The sequence below is a fragment of the Pelodiscus sinensis genome, chromosome 1 (assembly GCF_049634645.1).
Source record: "Pelodiscus sinensis isolate JC-2024 chromosome 1, ASM4963464v1, whole genome shotgun sequence".
Lineage (NCBI taxonomy): Eukaryota > Metazoa > Chordata > Testudines > Trionychidae > Pelodiscus > Pelodiscus sinensis.
This window is the reverse complement of record NC_134711.1, coordinates 42,509,433-42,532,717: the sequence shown is the minus strand read 5'-3', so window position 1 is coordinate 42,532,717 and position 23,285 is coordinate 42,509,433. Positions and strand designations below refer to the sequence as shown.

Here is a 23,285-nt window from a genome sequence, read left to right as displayed (position 1 = left end):
AGGTGTTTGACTCTGGGGAAGGGAAAGGGAAGAGAGGGAAGGGGGATTGGGTTGGGAGTATGCCCCTGTGATGGGTCTGCTGGGACCTGCACTGCATCTGGCGAGGGGGGCGGGGGGTCGCAGGGGAACGGCGTGGCAAGTGGCGAACTCTTCACTGCTTTTCAGGGAGGCGGGGGAATCCCGCGCAGCCACCAGCAACAGGCCAGTGGGAGAAACCCATCCACTGGCCTGCAAGCGGGGGTGGAGGAGAGGGGACAAGGCATCCGGCAAGGGGGAGTCAGCGGGGAATGGCGCAGCGAGAGGCGTACCCTCCGCCACTTTGTAGGGAGGCAGAGGAAGCCCCGCGCAGCCGCTGGCAATGGGCTGGCTGGGGAAATCGTGTTATTCCAGGGATGGTCATGTAATTCAAAAAACATTCCCTAAAAAAAAAAAATCGTGCTATTGCGAAAACGTGTAAAGCGGCCACATGTTAAATGAGGAATTATTGTACTCGGTGAGATGATGGCTTCTCAAGTGATTGTCCTTTGTTTTCTAAAGTTTTAGAACTTCTCTAAAGTCACAAACTTGTGTCTCTTGTTGTACAATGAGATGCAGAACAGACTTTGACTTGGTCGCAACAATTAAAACAAAGAGTCTGTTATGATGTGCTTTTATTCTTACCTTCCTTTTGCTAGCTAAGAATTATTTGTATAGTTGGTTCTGTCCAATGACTTGAATACAATTTTACATTAGACTGAATCGTACATTGGTTTATACTTGTAGCTGTTTGATGATACTCTAATTTTGGGGGCAGTTTCAAAATGCTTTGAGTTCAGTTCAGAGAAGCACCTCAGAATTTATACTCATTCAGATGTAGCGACTTTGTGCCTTTAAAATTGGTCAGGAAATCTCATGAGCACAATGTTTGCTGTAGAATTTCTTATGCTGCTCGCTTACAGTCAAGCCAGAAATGCTTCAAGATTCGTCTTTCACTGGGTATTACAGCTTTCCTGCTTCTGGTCTCAAAGAAAACCCAAAAGCACAGAGGGAAATGAAAAATAAGTTGAAAAGTTAATCAACCATTTCAGGAAAGATTTGATTTAGCTTTTGGGTGGTTAGGAACAAAAAAAATATTTATCTGAACCAGTTACTACTCCAGGTCCCTACAGTGGCAAACCCCTGAGAAGTCATCATCAGCCCATACCCTTCCAAAAGGTCAGAGAACACAGCCACCTTTAAAACCATCTGTCTTATATAGCAAGTAGGTAATTAGTCAGAAGCGGTACTGTGCATGTATTTCCAACAGCTCTGCTTACTGACTTGTAGCTTCAGAAAAAATTGATGCAGCTTGAGGCAAGATTTCCTAGCTGATAGCTCTGAAATGGAGCTGTCATCTAGCGAGAGAGAAGCTAGAGAGAAAACACTACTCCTGGGGATGAAGAATCCCCTTTCCTCACACCAGCAGCAGGAGGATGGCTTGATCCTGCAATGTGCTTAGTGCTATGACCCCAATTCAGCAAAGTGCACTTACGCAAATTCTCAGCCATAAGCATAGAAGTAGTCACATTGATTTCAAATAGGATTGATTTAAGAGAGCCCTCACTTGCTTAAAGTGCACGGAATTAAGGGCACTTTGGAGACTCAACACCCACAGTAGCTCAGTCTCTCTCAAAAAGAATTTAAGAACCTTTGTCCCATTTCAATTCTTCTTCCTGCTGGAGACACATTAAGTGTTACTGCATTAACAGAGTTGAAATAAGTCCCACCGTGAGAAAAAAAATAGACATAAAATCACATATGGTTGGTTGGGGCAGGAAGTCCTTCTACGTAAGTTCCCTCCTTCCCCAACAGCTGCACACATACCACCTGAAGCTTCCCTCTACCAGTCCAATAGGTTGGCCCAGTGAGCTGTGCTTTAAAGATGAATAATGCCATGTTATTATACTAGGGCCACTTGACTGGATGTTACTGTTTTGCTGTTTCTTTTAGTGTTTCATTTGTGAGCACACTTAACTCCACTCTAAATAAGAATTTAGTTTTGGTGGATGTTGCTGTTGATACATTTGATTTCAAAAAGTGAATGTAAATGAATATACATTTTCATTCTATTGATGATAAAATTATCATGTTTTCACATACCAAAACTGAGGCTAAAAAACACACAAAATAGTAAGCTGAAAATGCTAAATTGTGGCTATTTATTCAATTGAAGTTACCAAGTTATTTAGGCATATCTTATTTTGTTTGAAAAATTTAAATACTCATAGCATCAAATAGCAGATTTGACAAACCTGCAATTATTTAAAAAAGCAAATCCCAAACCCTGAGTTTATTTTAACATTTGTGTTATAGAGTAGTGATGACATGACATTCCTTTGCAGTCTGTAGTGACTGGAATATTTTAAAAAACATAGGAAGCATTTGCCTAAAATTGATTAAGGTTTTTAGGTAAGCTGTTTGATTATTTACTCTTAGTAAGACAGTTTGACAGTTTGCCTTTTGGTTAAATTTATAGTACGTGAGAGAAACGTTTCAAAGTCAATTTTTCACCAGATCTCTGCTCATCAAGCTGCAATGACTGCTCAAATATTCCAGATTCAGCCCTTTCACAAATGTGGATCTCACTCTATGGACCTACTCTTCAGAGAGACTTATAGAACTAATCTTTGGAAGCTCTTGGTCATTGAGAGGACATTTGGTATCCCAATATATGCAACTGGATTTAAGGTTTTTTTATTTTTGTCCCAAAACCTTCATTCCCATCCCAGAGAACATAATGTCCTCTCCAATAATTTTCTTATCTTCAAGTCATGTGCAGTGATCACTTATCAAGAAATTGAATTATCTGCAGCAGATTAGTGGGTACTTAAAAAACAAACAGAACTTTATTGTATAATCTGGACCATGGTTACCTTTCAAAGTATGAATACAGTTGTGTAATATCAGGGATTTTTCTCTGTATTTTGGACCTCCAACTGTTATAGGCTCATACCATCTTCGTCACAGTTTCCAGCCATTGTACCGTAAACATTTCCATTATCTGATAATTGGGATGCTTCTAAATTTTATAGGTCAGCAACATAATGTACTGGACTGACTGGAATATTATGCCTATACAATAGGTTTTGTTGTATATGCCATGCATTTCAGTAAGATATAAAGCAAATCAGATATGCTTTTTTGGCTATGGAAATCATTGTAATGTGAAGGACTAAAAGATACCTATTTGTCAGATTGTCTACATTTGCAGTCGTTTTTTTGCAAACAGTTTTGTCAGTGATAGAAAAGCACTAAAAGAAAAATGCTGGTTTGTGTTCACATTGTTTTCCAGAAGCATCAGAGCGTGTTTACACGTACATCATTTGCATCGCCAATGAGGGGAGTGCATTGTGGTAGCTATCCCACTATGTACAACTCTAGGACACAAAGCAAATCGTTACTGTGGCAGGGATGGATATATGTGTGTGGCAGCTGATAGAAGCAACCCGGTACTGAAGCAGGAGGAGATGGAAACCCTGACCTCAACCCCAGCCACCCTCCCTGACTCTACCCAGCACATTCTGTCTGCCTGCCACTGTTTGCATTGTGAGAGTCAACAGGGGTATTCCATAGTAGTGATTTGTTTTGTGTCCAAGAGCAGTGACAGCACCAGCTGTCAGAATGGAGCTAAAAGGGAGGAGTGCATACCTGCAGCCAGGGCTGTTGAATTTCAAAGAACCTACTGCATTGTGGGACCACTCAACTGTTTCAGTACAAAATGTGGATTTCCAATGAAGACGCTAATGTGATTTTGGGACAAACCCTTGAGTTTTTGCCCTGGCAAGTGTAGACATACCATTAGTGTGGTCATATTTAGATTTGCCTTTCATTTATGTTGAAATTCTATAATTCTGGTCTGAAATAACTAGTATGACTCTCTTTACATAATATGAACAGTATCAGAGCAATAGCATATAAGACATTGTTGAACAAACTCCAGTCTCAAGGTAAATTGTTCCTTGCTTTATGGGCCCAAAATGTTCTCGGGAGTGACAGAAATCCACACAATGTTATAGGGTGCTGCATTTTGCAGCCAGGTCTCTGCTTTAATTGACAGATGTGGAGCAAAACACATGTGGCCAGACAACTCCCCAGTGACTATGTGTGGATACTGAAGGACAGCAAGTGATAAAAATCAGTATAAAGTTATGCTCAACCTTTTCCTTCGTGGTCTGCTTTTTTCTTTAATAGCTTAAAATGGTTTAGCATTGTGCTTTTATTACCCCATCTGCTTTGGGTGAGACTACACCTTAATTTGAGTGTCATGCTGAAAACTCAGGTAAAGCTGGAGAGCTGACCTTGTTACAAGAAGACTTCATGACAATGCAGTTTGCTGATAATACTATTAAATGAATTAATGACATTACCCTTAAAACAGTTCAAGATAAATGTGGCATTTAGCATTCAATTGCAAGTTTAATATTAAGATCACAATAAAAATGAATATTGGAACTTGCTGTATATGTTTTGCTGAGGTGCATACTAAGCTTGCAGAGGCTCAGTTCTGGACTATTGTGTATGCCCATATGCTCCTTCTGAGGTCAATGAAAGTACAGGACATTCGGTACCTTTTTGGAAGGGATTCACACTTTCCAGGATCTGACTGTACGGCAGTGCCAAGCCAATTGCCAGCATGCAACAAATGATGACAATGGATTTTATTTAGCTTTGATTTATCTGGGATTCGTGCCAATGAAACAACTTGAGCCCATTACCCAGAGCATCAGTTAGCACATAATAAGGCCACAGCTGATTTTGTCTTGCAAGAAGCACTTTACAATAGGCCTGATTCTTATTTACACTGAAGACTCCTTTTACACAACTCAAGTAGCATAAAGGAGCCTCAGAGTGAAAGCAGATTTTATTGCAAGAGCACTGAAGAGCCAGTTGTGGTCCATAACTGAGATATATGACTCAGCACCAATGTAAAGTACTCAAGGACAATAGCTCTCAATCTTTTCAGGCTACTACACCCCTTTCAGTAGCCAGATTTATTCTGCATATCCTTAAGATTCATCTTATTTAAAAACTGCTTGCTTATAAAATCAGACCTAAAAATGTGAAAAGTGTCACAGCACACTATTATAAATAAATCTACTGGAATATAAATGTACTACATTTCAGTGTACAATATAGAGAACAAAAACAAGTCATTGTCTGTATGAAATTGTCGTTTGTACTGCCTTCAGTAGTGCTTTTTATGTAGCCCATTGTAAAACTAGATGACTTGATGATGTATCCTCTGGAAGACCTCCGGGTACCCACAAGGGTAGGGGTACGCTGTTAGGAAAATAATGTGGCTTCTTGGAGAAGAGGTTTGCTTAGTCATGTGAGGGACAGTCTACTCCTGTGAGGTGCTGAGAGTCCCAGTTGCTCATCACCTTGCAGAGCCAGACCTCATTTGGTGATTATTGTGGAAATGGAGAGAGCATTTTAAGTAATAGTGCTTTTTAAAATGTCCTTTTTCGACAGTACTGTGGGTTTGCTCTTCTGATCTCAGTGGACAGTGAATTCGTAATTCAATCTCATTGATTAGGGTCTTGTGCAGTAGTCTAAGTGCTGCCACTGAGCACATTATTCCATTTTCAGAACTAATTAGATACCTTTGTGGTGACGGGCTAGTTCATCTAACAGCTGCTTGATTACTCTGGGTGAATAAAATGGCTAGGAAGGAGTTAGATTGCTGTGAGCTGCCTGCCATGGAGCACAGGGTGAATTGTAACGTCAGTCTGCTCAATCGGCACTAACTGCATGCAATCTGTTTCTGTCCATATGTGAAAGCTACCTGCATGCTGTCTGCTGTTCAGAAAGCCATCAAGCTCTAAGGACACTGTATTTTCTGTCTGCTCTGCACCATAAGGCAAACCTTTAAGCAGTATCTTTTGAAAGAGATGATGATTAATAAAAATCCATGAAATCAGCTTCTGTGATTAAAACAGCAAGTATGCTGCAAATCTAATAGGGTCAATTTAGACACCATTATAGTTTTTAAATATAAAGCACTAAAAGGTTAGATTCCAAGGTGCACTAGGAAAACAGATTTGTCTGTTTTATTCCTGTTTCCCAGCTGTTTCTGTTAAATGACAGTTGGTCTGGGAATATGGTAAATTTAGTTCAGGACGTAGTTCAAAGATATAAGGGGAAAATATTCTAAATGAAAGTCTGCAGTTCTCTTGTACAAAATACATAATGTCTTCCAAAGGCAAAAAAGTCAATCACTTGAAACTTTTCATGCTATCCTACAAAGGCTGCTGCATATTGAAAGGAAAGTATGTGTGTTAATCAGACATCATCTGTAAGCATCAATATACAGTATTTATTTTCACTTATGTTACAGACTTTGCTTGCGTTCACCACAGCCTTTAATTTTAGAATATGATCATTGCCAAATATTCTTTCAAAGTATCTTGTTTTCAGTGGTGTTTTCATTAGATAAGAAGAGATGGGGGGAAAGTGTTCTGTTCTTAAAGCTTTATCGTTTATATACACACTCACAGCTAGGGTGAAGGTCTTCTTCCCCTCTCAAAGGCTGAGGTCTTATGCAAGTCCTTCCGTGCCATTTATTGTAACATAATCCAATGATGAAGCTAGATAAATTCAGACTGGACATACGGCATAACATTTTAATGGTGAGAGTAACTGACCACAGGAACAATTTACCCAGTATCATGATGGATTCTCTATCACTCCCAGTTCTTAAATCAAGATTGGATATTTTTCTAAGAGATGTGTGCTGAGAATTATTTTGAAGAAATTCCATGATCTGTGCTACCCAGAATCTCAGACTAGATCTTCATATTGATCTCTTTTGGCTTTGCAATCCAAGGCTCATGTTGTCAAATGAAGAAACAGAGCATCTTTTTTTTTTTTTTTTAGTTATGCTTAAGTATTTTAAAATAACTTGATTTAGCATTAATTGTAAAGAAAATATGAATACTTTTTCTTAATGATTCAAAAAACACCTCATTTTGCTTGTTTTATTTTTATTTGGTGTAACTTTTAAATCCTATAAAAATGACTACAATTATTTCTTTTTCCTATGACTATGTAAAAAGAATATGTTGTTACAAATGCAATTTTTCAATATTGGTTTTGAAAAGTATTGCTTATAGCTAGCACTCCATTTTGCAAAAACAGACATTTTTCATTTCATGGATCAAATACTTTTGGCTTATTGTTAAAATGGTAATTTGCAATGATTATATGGCAAGAGGAATAACCAGTAAATGACTGGAAGTTAAAGCACATTCAGATTAGAAATAAGGCACAAATTGTTACCAGTGAGAGTGATTAACCAGTGGAGCAAACTAGGTAGGGAGATAATGACTTTGCCATTTCCTGAAGTCTTCAAATCAATACTGAAAACCTTTCTATAAGGTATAGGAGGCTTACTGCTTGATTTGCTGGCTTCTGAGAATCCCTTTTCTAGGGAACTAGTTCTCCCCATATATTGTAAAGGGAGTCTGGATGCCTAACTTGGATCTGAGAATGCCGCTCAGCTGTAGGGCATCTAGGGGGAGCTATATGATATGGTCCCTTTGTAAATCTAGCCCATGGTGAGCAATTTTTAAATAGGAAAAATGAAACTTATTGAATTAGAAATGCATGTTTACTTAGAAAATGTCATAGAAAATCCATGGGAATGTTCAAGTTTTATCTGAAGAAAAAAGTCCTGTGACTAATTACTTTTATTTTTACAAGAAATGTGGACAGCTTGAAATATTTTGCAAAACACATATTTATAATAAGTTGATTTTAATGAACTGGGGTTGATTGTTTACATTCATCAAAGCTATTTTCAGTGTTTTAGTTACTACTGAGACATCTCTGAGCTTTTCAGATTCTTAGAATTCTCCTGGTGTAAGAGTGAGGCCTTCGTGATCCCTACCTGAATTCTTTTTACTTATTCTACTTTTCATAAATGTAGTACAGTGAATGTTCCTAATTCATACAGTATCTACCTATGGACAAAAAGCATTTACACTGTCAAAATGACATATTACTTCCTTGGAATGAAGGAGGTCTAAGGACTGTCAGGGGCTGGATGAGTTTGGACCGGATCCTGGCCTGCTCCCTGACTAGCTTCACAGCTAGACAACCAATGAGCCCAGCTGTACTGACAGATTAATCATTGGCTCTGACTGGCTGCTGATTTACTAGCCTTACTTATAAGCCTGGTCCCCACAGCAGGTCAGAGGCTTCTTGATGCATCTGGTGCCTGCACTTGTACTCTCCCTTTTTCCAGTTTCTGTTTCCAGTCCCTGCTCCTGCTCTACTCCGGTCTCTGTTTCCGTCTGGTGTTAGAATTCCAGCTCTGATCCCCAGATCTGTCTCTGGCTTACATTTCTGGTCGAGCCTCCAGCTCTGGCATTCAGCTTTTGTCCCTCCACTACTCACCCTCTGCTCATTTCCTGGACTCTGTCCAACCTGGAGCCAGCTCTAACCAGTAGGAAAAACTCTCATTTCCACCCTGTGCCTGACCACCCATAGTCTAGTCAGCTAGTACAAAGGTTGGGGCCCACCACTCTACAATGGACTCCACTCATGCCAGTTTTTTCCTGGCAGAGCTAGTGGGGCTCATACAGAACTAGCAGACATCCACCTTGCAGGCACAGAATCCAGCCATATAAGCCCATATAGCTTCACTAGAACCCTTGGCTCTTGCTCCCCACAACCAAAGTCCTATTGCCAGACAAATTTGATGGTGATTGTGGTCAGCTTGAGGTTTCCTAAGGCAGTGCCAGCTCCTCTTGCTACATTCCCAATCATTGCCCACAGATCAAGGCAGGGCTCATTATTAGTCTGTTCATGGGGGAGGCCTTGGCCCAGTCCTCCCCACACTTGGATCAGTCCAGCCCTATCCTGGGACAGTTGGAGCAGTTCATTCAGGACCTGTTGGTTATCACATGTACCCAAACTACTGAAGCTGTGCTGCAAGTTCTACAGCAAAGGCATCAGCTAGCTGTCCAGTCACTGCCAACCCCATTGCCTCTCCACAGACGCCGATTGGAATGAGGCCACACAATGTCATCAGTTTTGGATTGGCACAGACTGCACTGCTGTCCTCTCCCAACAATCAGATCGACCCATGTATCAGAATTGGCAACCACCTTGCTGAGAGGCATCATGAACTTAGCCCAGCATCTTGAGCCCTGACAATGCCCTAGCCCCCTGTCTCAATTGCTCTCCCCACTCCAGGACCTGGAAGCCATGTATGCTGACCTAACCATCCCCGAGGCTGAGTAAAAACAATGCTAAACGTTGGGCTGGTATCTGTATCATGAGAGTTGCAGATCCTTCGCCTTGAGATGGACTGCAAAGATCAGATCAATAATAGTCCTACTTACATATGAGCAGCTTTATTAATAAATAAATGAATAAAGATGCAAATCCTACTGCTTAGTGTGATCCTTGGCCTTGCTTTCCCTTTCTGAGTTCTCCGATCTCAGGCTTGTTGTTTGATACTTTAATCATCACACAAGCCTCTGTCTCCAGAACCTCTCTGCTAGTAATGATTACAGAAAGAACGGCAGCCTGATCCCCTGCCACAGCAGCAGCCAGCACCATAGCATCTCCCTGGCACTCCCATGCCACACCGCTACCCCAGGTCCAGCCTTTCCCAGGGTGGAAGCTGGGGCCAGGACTTCCCAGCTGTCCTCCCAGAGGCTAGAGGCACCATTGTCTCGTCCACACAGTTCCTGGGCCAACCCCAGAGCCCGGAGGTGCTGCTGCCATGCCCATGCAGTTCCTGGGCCATCCCCAGAGGCTGGAGGCGTTATACCATGGCCACGCAGTTCCTGGGCCAACCCCGGACACCAGAGAAGCCGCTGCCTCAGCCCCAGTGCCGCCTCCCCCCACCACTGCTGGGCGCATTGAAAGGGGGAAGACTCCAGAAGCAGGCAGGCTTCCTGCTGTATGCAGGAGGAGGTGGGGTTGTGTTCCCGCAGCATGCCGCTCAGAATCAGCTTGTGTGCCACTTATGGCGCACATGCTGTAGATTGCCCATCACTTTTTTAGTCTTATTTAGCTACGGCACTTTTATGGCCCTCTATTACTGCAGAAGCTGTTTTCCTGGGAATATTTTAATATATTTGTTGTCACAACACTCCCAGCCTATTACTCCAATATTGCACATGGGGAACTGGGGCACAGGGAAAATAAGGCTCAGATCCACAGAGGTATTTAGGTTCCTAACGCCCAATGCAATTTCTCAAGAGCTACTTGAATGAGTTTTCTATTTTTGCAAGCCTTAAAGGTTTTCATTTAAACCAGGGTTGGGAACCTCAGGCCTGGGTCTGGATGTGGCCCCCAGCTTGCCTGGATCTGGCCCCTGAGGCTCAGCACTGGGGAGCCTGTGCTGGTGCTCCAGCCCCCCAGACATCCACCCGCAGTGCTGGAGCAAAGAAAATATACTAACCTGGGTTCCCCTAGCCTCTGGTGTGCAAGGGGAATGTGGGGAGTGTCTTTCTCCTCAGTCAAGGGCTTCTCACTTTGCTTCTCACTTGAGTGCAGCCCCCAACTAATTTTTCTGTGGGTCAGTGGCTCCACCTCCACCCACAAAAGGTTCCCCACCCCTGATTTAAGGCACTATGTTTTTGGATACTGACTTGAATTAAACTGAACATCTGAATCTTTGGTGGTTCATCTATCACTGATTAATTCAACCAGATATAGAGAGCAAATTAAATAGAAGTTAGCATGCTGACTGGCCTCTCATTTGTTACTGCAATATTAATAAACTTGATAGAGTGGAACTAATCCATCTGTTCACAATTTGTTTCCTCCCATGAGCTATAATTTCACTTTTTTATTAACGCATTCTTTGACTAATTTTATTAGCATTCCTTTCATAGTACCATTTTAATCACTTTTCATCAAGCTCTAGTGATGTATAAAAAGTAGAACTAGATAGACTAAAAAGAGACAGATGAAAGGACTTACTGAGCAATATGCATTAGTTTAAATAGAACCAGATTAAATAGTCCCGGAAATCCTAAAAAGATTTCAAGAGAGTTCAAAATAGCCTGCTTCACAAGATGTTTGAGTCTGTTGTTTCTAAAATTTAAAGAGTTAAATGAAGTAGGGCAGCAATGTGAATGTTGTGAAGAGAGGGCTGCATGCTACCTAAAGGAGATCTGATCAGCACCAGTCAGCCAATGACTGCATGGTTTGTAAGGAGGAAGAGCAAACACTGGGCAAGATAGTACTGGAAGTTCAAGAGTCAAGTCGAAGTCATGAAAAGCCTCTTCTGCTCCATTTTGATGAACAAAGGTTTATCTCTTCCACCATTCTGGACAAGCTTGGGTTTGTGGTGGTATAAAGAGATGTGATTACTATCCATATTCATGATATTTAAGAGAAGAAATCAGTTGCCCATGAGCTTAGTTATTTATTTCTCATTATTTCATGATAAGCTCTGATACACTGCTCCTTTATTTGTTCAGTAGGACTGGTAAGGAACACTGTCAGTGTTTCTTGGCTCTCACCATAAGAGAGAGGCTATTGCCTTGGATATTTTCTGTAAAGATAAAAGTGAAGTTTTCTGATACTGGTTAGATGAAAAATCAATTCTAATTATGTGTTGAAATACATATTTCAGGGGAGCTTTATTTTGATTTCAGTCCAGGCGTGCAAAGCTCTTTTTTCTTCTGCCTTTTAAAAATGAGTATTCACAGGCATAAACACAAAGGGGAAAATATCATTTAAGTTTGCTTAGCTGCCTCTCATCTTTGAAGTGAGTGATAGTTTGTAAATATACTTAAGATCACAAGACGTTTCATCTTAGGGCATGGCGAGAGGGGTGTCATGGCACTGCAGTACCTATAGGGAACTTGACAAATCCACATGCTGTTAATAAAGCTCTTAATGTACCATACATGGAGCTACAGTAAATGTTAGTTCCTGACCTCTGGCTGCCTCAGCTCCATTTTTATATAGCAATATTAAACATGTCTTTGATCATAAAAGATTAGCCTGCTCTGAGCTGGGAATTTTGCTATTAAACAAAAATAGTGACCTCCAAGTTTTGTATTCTGAATAGTTTAAAGATTTTTAATCGTATATGAAAGGTGGTGTACTATTGCAGACCGCATGCCTTTTAACAAATGAAACCGTCCAGGTGAATATAAGCAACCAGACAAAATTTGCTCTTGATGGTATCTCCCAATGAATGCAGTTGAAAAATCAAAGAATATGGTTTTTGTTTAAAAACCTACATTGTGCACAAGTCTAAACAAGAAAAACCTTGTTAAGTTATCTTATGGCAGTGTCTTGAGAGCAAAGAGCAGGCTATTCAGGAATTTAGGCCTTCCTTGTGAAGCCTTGTACAAATTGTTGTGCTGCATGGTAGAAACTTTCTGATGTTAATGTTAGTTTAAGTAATACTGTCAAATATCTGTGCAGTCTGTCCAGACCCTGAGACTCCAAGAGGACATCAAGTGTTGACACTTGAAAAACTCAGTGTCATGCATTTGGTTATATCAGCCTTCTTTAACTGTGAAATGCAAAACAGGGAATAAGTTGGTAATGTAAAGAAACCCCAGACATACATCTGTCTCCCGCTACAGTTAGCCTTGTGCATTTAGATGATCCAAACTCTAAAGTCAATGATAGTCTTTCCACTGACTGGAAGGGGCTTTGAATCGGGCCTTATATGAAAGAGCACTTTGCTTTTGTGTTTTAGATATATCTGCTAAACTACCCTAAAAATCAAGGAACATTAGTATTTAATAGTTCAAGGGTTACTGCATAGCTCCATTCAAGTCAGTGGCAAAAATCCTGTTGACTTAAATGCAGCTAGGATTTCAGACCAATGCTCTAAACACCTAACTGATTGTCACTCATTCATTATTCTAATTAGAAGGTGGAGGCAAGTATAGTATATTAAAAACATTGTTCTAAATATTACTGTGCATTTTAGAAGCAGTTGTGAATATTTTAAATACACTGTCAGCAGATGTATTTATTTTAATATCATTTAAGCAAAATTAAAAAGAATCAAACACAAATCAATATAATTCCATGAATAGGTGAACTATAAATTCACTACCTTCTTCTAAACCTGCCATTTTGTTCTTCTTTCAGTATGACAAACCTTTTTATATAATGCTCATTCTTTATATGGTTTATTTTGTCTATTTAAACTGTTTGCCACTGTATATTATGTATATAATTATTTAAAAGTAATACTCTAATGCTATGTAAAATTAAAAATCAAATTAGAGAATTGAAATTGCAATAGAATAATATTTAATTTAACCAGTGTATTTAAATATGTGACTTAATATATGTCGCAGTCAGATTTTTGTATTTTTCATGTAATAGAAACAAAATTATTTTTTATCTCTGTCTCATGCCATATTTTCATTTTCACAGTTATAATACCAAAAACATTTAAATGTATCATGGAAGCGTGTGTCGCATTGTCATAGTTACATTTAAGCTAAGCACTTAAAGCAGGAATTAATCCACCTTTTTATACATGAAGAAAATCATAATATAGTAATCTATCACAAAAAGCACAGTGCAGATTATACCAGTTATACCATAGCACAGACGGTTGTTTATTATATATGCAAGAACCATACATTATTTAAAATGCAATGGCTCAAGCCTGCTAAGTCTTAGAAGTGCTAATAATTGTTGTGCACCTGAATAGTCCCACTGAAGGCATTGGAAGTTGGCGATGCCTCACAGAATCAGACCCCTAAAGCAATTTTCAGACAGACTCATTTCCTTGAAGCCAATGAAATTCATTCACCCACAAACTTTAAAACTTCTAATGTTAACATGATTGCGATGCCAAATTGTTACTGCCAGATTTCTAAAGTGCCAAATATTAATTAAATTCCATTATACAGTTTCTGAAGTCCATAACATTTAGTAGAAAGGATCAAATTGCAGGAAACCAGGCTATTCCATAAAATGCGTTTACAGTGTACACCCTTCCATCAGTGTAATTTAATATTTCAGTATTCTCTGTGGATTGAATAATTTATCTCTGTTTCTAGATACAAAGACATCGTATTTGTATTAATTGTAGATCTAAGTTCACACATGCACAGTTACTGTAAATATGAAAAGAAAAATGCTATGTATAAGAAAAAGATTTCAATTATAAGCATTATTTGACATAGAGTATTATTTATATGTATCATTCAGTACAGCTATTAGTATAGCTATGGATAGATATTGGGTCTTTCTTTTGTCTGTAGTATGCATAACACACACTGTTGCAGCAAAATATATTTCATTACATCTATCTCCCACACCAGCTAATAATCTTTCCAAGCTAACCACTCTGGCAGCTCAATCATTTGTTACTCTCCAAGTTCCTTTTTTCTCTTCCTCTCTTTTTTCCCTTGCACATGAGATTGAAGATGTACATCTATTTCTTCAAGCTATTTGAGCACATATCAAGTAAACATTTTGTGTGAGTGTAGGTTTTCCATATGAAATTAATGTGGGCAACAAGTACAAATTACATGGCTATTAAAATTTAAAGTATATTTATTTTATACAAAAATGAGGCACAGGGAACTGCTTAGTGTACTCACTAGTAAGTACATTTGAAGATGTATTGAATGTAAAAGGACAAATAGATTTCAGAGTCAGCCCCAGTAATTTTTTTCTTCCATTAATTGTCCTTGAAAATAGTTGTTTTTTTTATACTATACGTATTGTCTAATGCTTTGGATAAGGTACGGTGATTTTAATTAATTTCTGTTTAATTCAGGACTGTGGTTCACTAATTCAGCCGGAGGAATCTTGTGGATTACAGCCTCTCTCCCCTGCGTACCTTTCAGCAATTTCACAGACACAGTTTAAAACTTGTAAAGCTGGAGACACAAAAGGTTAGTTCTTGATATATTCTCTCCCTATACCACAAATACCTGCACCACACTAAAATAAAGCACAAAAATCTCTGTCCTTTTTCTGTGCAGACACAAGCAAAACTGATTTTGTTTCTATACAGACTGTTTTACATACATATCTTACTGATATAATTAAGACAGGCAGTTTACTTTTATGAGACACTCTTTTTCTGAGTTTCCGCAAAATTGATAGTTTGCCTATAGTTACTATTTGAAGGGCTCACTGACAAATTTTCATCAGAAACATACATTTTAAATGGAATTACTTTGTGATGTTTTTTCAAGTTTTTGAAGAAAAACCCCAAATTGGGGTGGGTTGAAAAAAAATTGGCATTTTTACCAGCTGTAGTTTCATGTTTCCTATTCGTGTTTGGAATACACAAAAAGAATAACCATTTTTTAAACAAACAAATGAACCAAAATATCCCTCTTTTATATAAACTAATACAGAGATTTAAACATCACTATGGATAAGCCAAAGAGCACAATTTAAATATATTTTCTAATAAGTAAGATATATACAGCAGATAGATATTAAGCAGATTAAGATCTATACGACATTTCTTCCGTTACTAATAAAAGGAACATATTTTTGAATGGGAAATATATTGGACCCCATTCCGCAAACATTTAAGCTTATATATTTTTACAAATCAAAATATTAATATGCATAAAATTAGGCACATGTTGAAGTCTTTGCAGGATAAGTCCCTAATTATGTCTGTATCTTCCTTTATTAGACAAATGTGTTAAAATCACATTAACAAGAGAAACATAGGGTATGTCTATACTACAGTGTCTACACTGTGCCAGCTGTCTTGGCCTTGCAGAGATTGAGCTAAGGGGCTGTTTAATTGCAATGGAGACATTCTGGCTTGGGCTGCAGCCTGAGATCTGGGTCTCTTCTGGCCTCTCAAAGTCTTAGAGTCCAGGTTGCTCTGAATGCTGCATATGGCTATATGAAATAAACTACATTACACTCTTCTGGTGGAACTTATCTGCCTTGCAAATGTTCCAAATTGAACCAACATTCAATATATGAAGTTGTGTCAAGGGGCACAGCTAACAGAAATGGGAGAATTATTTCTTGAGAAAGTGAAGATAGCTAATAGCACCTAAATGACAACGTCCAGTGCAAGTGTGGAATGTGCAGTCCTTAGTATTTATACATTATGGTGCAGCTTTCCTGTGGTTTACAAATGTTAACTGTAAGCCAAACAGCTTGTCAATTCGTTCTCAGTTTGTAACTACTGACAGACCCTGGCAGTGAGAGCTGTACGGGTGCCCTGAAGAGCCAGCCTGAAGTCCTAAGACACAGCTTCCCTTGCCTCCCCTTTGATTTTTAAATATATTAAACACTCAAAGAAACATAAAAATCCTAGCTCTTCCAAACCCCTGAAAAGTCAGGAGGATAGGGAGTCAGAGACCTGGGGCAACATCCTAGCCACATTAACACTGATGGTAAAACTTGTAAGTTTTTCATTAACTGCAGTAAGTCCAGGATTTCGCCCCCGGTTTCTATTCTCTTGGGCTATGTCTAGACTGCAAGCCTCTTTTGAAAGAGGCTCTTTCGAAAGCATCTTTCGAAAGAGCCTCTTTCGAAAGAGAGCGTCTAGACTGCACGGAGAAATTTCGAAAAAGCGGCTTGCTTTTTCGAAAGAAAGCATCCAGTGAGTCTGGATGCTCTCTTTTGAAGAAGCCCTATTTACAGTGAAGAACGCCTTCTTTCGAAAGAGGAACTTTCGAAAGAAGGCGTTCTTCATCGTGAAATGAGGTTTACTGCCATCGAAAGAAAAGCCGCGTTCTTTCGAATTAATTTCGAAAGAACGCGGCTTGAGTCTGGACGCAGGGGAAGTTTTTTCGAAAAAAGGCTACTTTTTTCGAAAAAACCCCTGAGTCTGGACACAGCCTTGGTCTGAGCTTAGGAAATGTCCTCTAGGATCTGAACAGGAGAGTTAAGGTGGCTCAGCACCACTCAGGAGGCACTTGGCATCTTGCAGGACCCTTTTCATCAGTAAATGCAGAGTATTAATGTCAAACCAAGGTAGTTGCCTGCAGTCTGTCTCAGTTTGGAACTACAGGATGGACAAATGATAGAGTGATCATCAGAAAAATCAACATACATAATTAAGGGTTTGATCCAATGCCTTCTGAAGCAACTGGTAAATTTCCCATTGACTTCGCTGGGCTGTGAACCAGGCTGAAACATAAAATATAGTTAATGTTCCGTATGATTTTAGTACTACTTATTATTTTTAAAAGCTGACCTTGTGCTTGGCACTTTGCAAAACATAAAAGAGACACAGCGGCTGTCCAAGGGAGTTTAAAAACAAGGGAACCAAATCTGCAAAGCTTCTACATATGAATCGGGTCACTGTAATCTATGGAAAGTCTGCATGGATTTGTGTGAACAAAGGTAAAATGGGGACCTAACAAATCATAGCTTAATAAATAATATTACAGCAGTGCTTCATAATATCTGTTCAAAGGTCAACTGTTCAGTGTCCTCTAAAACTGGCATGTGTTAACTGGGTATCTTTGAAATTTGGTGTGCCTTCGGAGGAGGGCTCAGGATGGAGCTATTGACAAAAAAATTGAGTCATTTGAGCTGAGGGTTGCAAAGATAGAAGGCCTGAAAAATGCCATTTAAAAATGGTTTTAGTTGGTTTGGGGGAGGGGTGGACCTAGAAATCAAACTTAATATGATGTGGGTCAATCTGTCTGATTTTACCCAATGTGTAGTATTGGTTTCCCACTAAATCTTTTGGTGACCCAAAATGAGAACAGAATTTAATATGATGTTTATTTTTACACTGCACATGCACCAATACAGCAAACTTTAAACTTGATATTTGTAAGTGCTCTACAATACAAATGGGTGACGAGATCACTTTGAAATTTGGTGCACTTCATGGGGATGTAGAGTCACATTAAGGACCCAAGTTTCTAGTTGTACCATGGAGGGACTCCTGGATTACAGCCATGGTAAAGAAACTGGTTCCCTTCTGCTGCCCTGTACTGTTAAACTGAAAGGTAGTAATCATGCAGATTGATGGCTGGAAGCTCACCCTTCAATGAACAGAGAACTCAGAACAAAAGGAGCTTTGGACTGAGTGACTGGAGGTTGTTGCAATCTGTGAATCATGGGTGACAATTTGGGGGTGGAGAAGATAATTGAAGTCTTTGGGGGAAAATAGACATGTGAACACCTTCTAGGAGGGGAAGAGAGGTATAGCAGGGAAGAAGGAGGAGAGAAATAAGGAGAGAAGGATTTGGGGCTGCAGCAAGGGTAGGAGGACTGGCCAGTTGGTGATAGATGTGGATGGATCATAAGGGAGGAGAGAGAGGTTGGGGGCTCAGGAGTGGAAGACCCCAGCACTGTGAATGCACCCAACTTCTGCACTCCACGGCTCTGCCAGTGCATCCCAACTCCCTGCACCTCATCTCCTGCATACCACAGCTCTGCCAATGTACCCCAATTCGTGATCCCCTGAACTTCACAGCTCAGTCTGTGCACCCCACCTCACTGCACTCCTCAGCTCTGCCAATGCACCTCAACACTGTGGAAACTATTAATAGAGTTGGAAGAACATTTAATAGAAAAGCGTTGGTTTCCTGTCCGGTTGGAAAACGTGTACTGTATGGCATTGAACCATTTCAAATTCTGATTCCTCAGTGTTTTTCAAACTTGGGTACATCTATTGAACATCCTCTGACCCCTGTTCAATAGATGCACCCAAGTCCGAGAAACACTGGGGTATCAGAGCTTGGAATAGTTTGATGCCTTACAATACATTTTCCTAGATGCTTGGCACTAAAAGATTCAGAAGGTTCCTGAACTCCAGTAAGAATGCCACACAAATGCAGTTGGAGAACTCTCCCATAGCCTGAGGATGTGTCTACATGCGTGTGGTTACTAGCTCATGTAGAAGTACCTGTCCTGGTGTGAGTAGAGCCAGTGCGCTGAAAATAGTAGTGTAGCACAGACAACAGCAGCAGCAAACTACCCTTGTACACACCTGGGAATCTAATGGGTTTGTACTCTGTCAGCTAGCCTGAGCTGCTGCCCACGCTACCTTGTCTACACTGCTATTTTTAGTTCACTAGACTGACTGTGGGTACATCTACGTAAACTGGGAATCACACCTTCAAGCTCATATGCTGACATACCCTTACGCACAGGCTACCATCTCAACTTGCACTTTAATTAGAGCATTAGCATCCTTTCATATTCCACCTCACTGCTGGCAGTGTCCTTTGTAATAACAGTCTCATACCTGGCCACTGACATAGCGTACACAATCTTCAGAGAAATGAAGATTCCCTTTCTTCACTTGCCTGGGAGTGGGAGACACATATCACAATCTGTCACGCACCTCCAAGTATTCTGCTGATCTCACAAACACACCCTACCACGCACAGCCACATTCTGCGTGGCTATACTGACACCACACATATTCACTCTGCCAAGAGAGCATGAGAGAATCAGTACTTACACTACTGTTATACCCCAGCTTGCTGCCGTAACACTCTTTGTACTAAAACCTCTGTACCCAGCTAATTTATCCAATGTTTACAATTTGGCTTGGAAATACTCTACTGCCTACGAGATGCTGAAGGTACACTTGCAGCTCTTCCCTTTGCATATGAACATCAGAAGGTGCAGAACATAGATCTCCCCACATCGCAATCACAGTTCTGTCATACACGCCACCTTAACCCAGATGTGTCCTCATATCACAAACACACCTTTACCAAACAAGCCCAGTTACTGCCTCCACCATTTAATGAGGGTACACCTAACACTTAACTGCACCTGGAGTGTATGCAAATAATCCCTCGGGCTACTGTCACTTCCAAAGGGAAATCAACTTTCAGCAACCTTTATTTTATGTATTTAATTTTTTGTCCTTTAATAGTATTAGATGAAATCCTGTGAGTGAGCGTGATCAAGTTGTAAAAAGAAGTGAAGAGATTGTACATTTCAGCAACTTTAGCATTGACATTGTATGGGGGAGGGGCTAACCTGATCTACTGCTGAAAGAGGGTGGAATTTAAGGTTTCATAGATAACCTTAACTGATCATTTCTTAGTTTCCAGTACTTTGAATTTGCTCAGCATCCTGCTGAGGCACAAAATACCATCATGCAATCTTAATGTAGTTTTTTGCTATTGAATATTTCTGTCAGTACATGCACATTTGAATTGTATTTCATTTTCCACAACTCCATATTGCATAATTCTTTATGGGCTCTATATTTGCTTATACATTTGTTTTGATTTCAGTCCCAGGCCTGCAAACACTTACACAGGTGTTCAACTTCACGTGCTGTGAGTGGTACATTGATTTCCGTCTGTAAAGTTAAGCATGTGAATAAATCTTTTGTCAGATGCCGTTTTTTAAATATATTTGTTTATAATTTCTAATTACTAGACGAAAGGGGGAAATCCCCTAAAAGCATAATACTTTCAAATCTTGTTCAAAGACAAAAAGGACCCAGCTCCTCAAAGGTGTTTAGGCATCTAACTCCACTGTAACTTTGAGGATTTGTACTGATGTGCTCACAGAATCCTGAGAGAGCTCAAATAGACACCCAGTATAAAAATAATTTAGACATAAATCAACAAATTGTAGTCTGTATAATTTTAGATTAAATATTCACTTCAATGTCAAAATTAAAATAATGTTTTCTTAAGTATACATGGATGATTTTTTTCTAATTATGGTTTCTTTCCAAAGGTAGAAACAATAGCTGCTTTTAAAATGGTCTCTTTTGTTTGCTTGCTTTTGCAAGTTAACATGTACATTTTTAAAGTTACTTTAAATCATAATATTTAGAATGCTGAGTAAAACAGTCAGTTTTAGAGGGTTAACTACAAAAAAAATAAAAACAGGCCCCACACAATTATATTTGCGATCTTTGCAGGAGCCGACCATTTGTATCTGGATCCAGACTTTTAAATGTTAGGTCTCAATCCTGTAAATACTAATACACTTGTTTTGTCCTAATATGTGAATATTTTAACTGGCTTTCTTAAATCATATTTATGCTAATGTCATTTCAAAGCAATAGTTTATAAGAACCCTGTTAACTGCAACAATTTACCAAGCATCATGATTGATTCCCCATCTCTAGTGATTTTAAAATCAAGCTTAGATTTTCTTTGTAAAATATAGACTCTAGTTCAAAGGAATTAATTCACAAAGTTCCCTGGCCTGTGTTATGCAAGAGATTGGACTAGATGATCACAGCAGTCTTTTCTGTCCTTAGAATCTCTTAATCTGTAATTTCATACGTTTAGTAACATTATTAGTAACACCTTTTATTGGATATAAGAGCCTTTTACAATTCCAGTTTACTTGGCACTATTTATGCTTGTTTACTTATATATTTTTCTTAGCTTAGACAATTAAATCAATGAAGTCATTTGCACTTTAAGGTACTAAACCTCTTATGCAGCCATGCTCTTTTTACATGCGTGGCTGAATGCCAGCTTTAGAGCTTGAGACTCGCTGAAGTCAATGGCAAAGCTCCAATGTACATTAATGGTGCAGAGTCAGAGCTGTAATGCCATTGTGTCTTGGTTTCAGACATATCCGTGATTTCATAAGTTTTTTTTTATGTGGAAACATTTAGTTTTACAAAAACCTTGTTTTAATAAAATGTTAAATTTGGAGCCAAATTTAAATTGACAGCAACACTTTAATTCTACACTTCCCACCCCCCTTTTTATTTCATAGTGACGTCTAGGCATGGCTTTTTCTTGAATGTTATACTCAGTAGCATCTTTTTGCCGCAATGTCCCAAATACAGATATAATTGACTGAAACTGTGCTGAAAGCTGCAGTGAGTATTACTGTACTCAAAACAAATATATATATATATATATATAATTACACAAGAAAATAAACTGAATTTCCTAGATAATGCCAATAATTCTTATCTGTGCAATACCTTTTTAAAAGTTGTTTATTCTCAGGCTCCTCTGTAACAAAAGTTTATTTATGGTTGGTACATTTAGATGTCAAGAAGCCAAGATCTATAGCTATTTTGTGTGATGCCCTTTTCATTCAGTACCCATTTCATCCGACATTATTAGCTCATGGTTGGTAAGGGGCATTATATTCAAACATATGAAATTTCAGCTTTTTAACAATACATCTGTGTAGAACTACTCTTAATTCTACAGGTATCCTGTTGGCATTCAGTGTTTCCTATAGACAACATTTGTTTTAAAATATATCATTATTAATTCATCTTTTTTACATTTACTGCAAATCTTTAGCATATGCTATAAAATCAATCTAGTTATTAATTAAATATATGAATAGCACTAGTAATTATAAATCATGCAAAATATGTGAAGAATATATTTCATATAATAACTTAGCTTTTTCAGTCACCAAAGTTTACATGTTTTTGTTTAGACAGTTTAGTTCCTTAATATTTTGTTGTTCCAATTTGTAATTTAAAAATAGAACAGTTTATAAATATGTGTAATATTAAGAAGAAACTTGTGTAATTCAAGAGAGATCTCAGAAGTTACAGTTTGCCAGAATATTCATGTATGTGATTTGCAAGAAGAAAATTGCAATGTCAGGAAATAGAATGCCCAGTTTTTATATGATTGCTAAATTTAAACCACTCCTTCCCCCAAAGAACTTAACATTAGAGATACTCTTTAGTAACTTTTTACATTGGGGAAGTCTGTGGCGCAGCAAGGACTTGAAACTTACTCTCCCAAATCCTAGGCTAGTTCCCTAACCCACTGAACCTTCCCACTGTATGCTGCATGGTGGCAAGTCATCTGCATAATAGACATCCCCACCTGCTTGAACAGCTAAAGTTAGAACTTTAGGGCCTGATCCATAGCCCACTGAAGTCAAAGGAAACACTCTTGCTTGCTTCAGTGGACTTTGAATATGGCCATTTGTGCAGCATTCACTCTAGGCGCGCGCGTGTGTGTGTGTGTGTGTGTGTGTGTGTGTGTGTGTGTGTGTACAGTACATAAGAATGTGAGCTGGGTAGTGCATTATCTTGCACAGTGGCAGGACTATAGGACAAATTCTGCCCTTTCCATGATCTTGCAAGAACTTTGCAAGGGCTGACAGGAAAGATATATGCTAGTTTTATGTAGGAGAACTCTATATTTATCTGTCTGATAAGCCAAAACACCCTGCCACTTACCAAATATCTTTGCTTCAGGTTTCCCCTCTATACAGTTAAGGCCACCTCTCTGCAAATCCTTGTCCTCATCAAGGTGGCAGGAAGAAGCTCTCAAGGTATCTAGGACCCAGCAGTCTTGTTTTTTGCAGTTGCATTCTCAGCCTCTACTATATTTTTACAGATTAAAATTAAACATGTCCATAGCAGTGTCAAAATGTTCCTAATC

General features: G+C 39.1%; 1 protein-coding gene and 1 long non-coding RNA gene across 7 annotated transcripts in view; one reads left to right on the top strand and one right to left on the bottom strand.

Annotated features, from left to right (window-relative positions):
• CPED1 (cadherin like and PC-esterase domain containing 1) overlaps positions 1 to 23,285 on the top strand; it is a 214,716-nt gene that overhangs the window by 156,776 nt on the left and 34,655 nt on the right. For all 6 annotated transcript variants that reach the window (XR_012903743.1, XM_075928925.1, XM_075928905.1 and 3 more), the window contains one exon: positions 14,753 to 14,870. Coding sequence is in view for 5 of the 6 variants with exons in the window: in XM_075928925.1 (XP_075785040.1) it covers positions 14,753 to 14,870 (118 nt within the window). In the remaining variant the exon portion in view is untranslated. The remainder of the gene's footprint in view (positions 1 to 14,752; positions 14,871 to 23,285) is intronic.
• Positions 16,748 to 23,178, bottom strand: LOC142829357 (uncharacterized). Its single transcript, XR_012903744.1, has 3 exons — positions 23,081 to 23,178; positions 20,200 to 20,245; positions 16,748 to 17,091 (listed from the first exon to the last, which is right to left on the bottom strand). It is a non-coding gene; the product is annotated as an uncharacterized LOC142829357 (long non-coding RNA).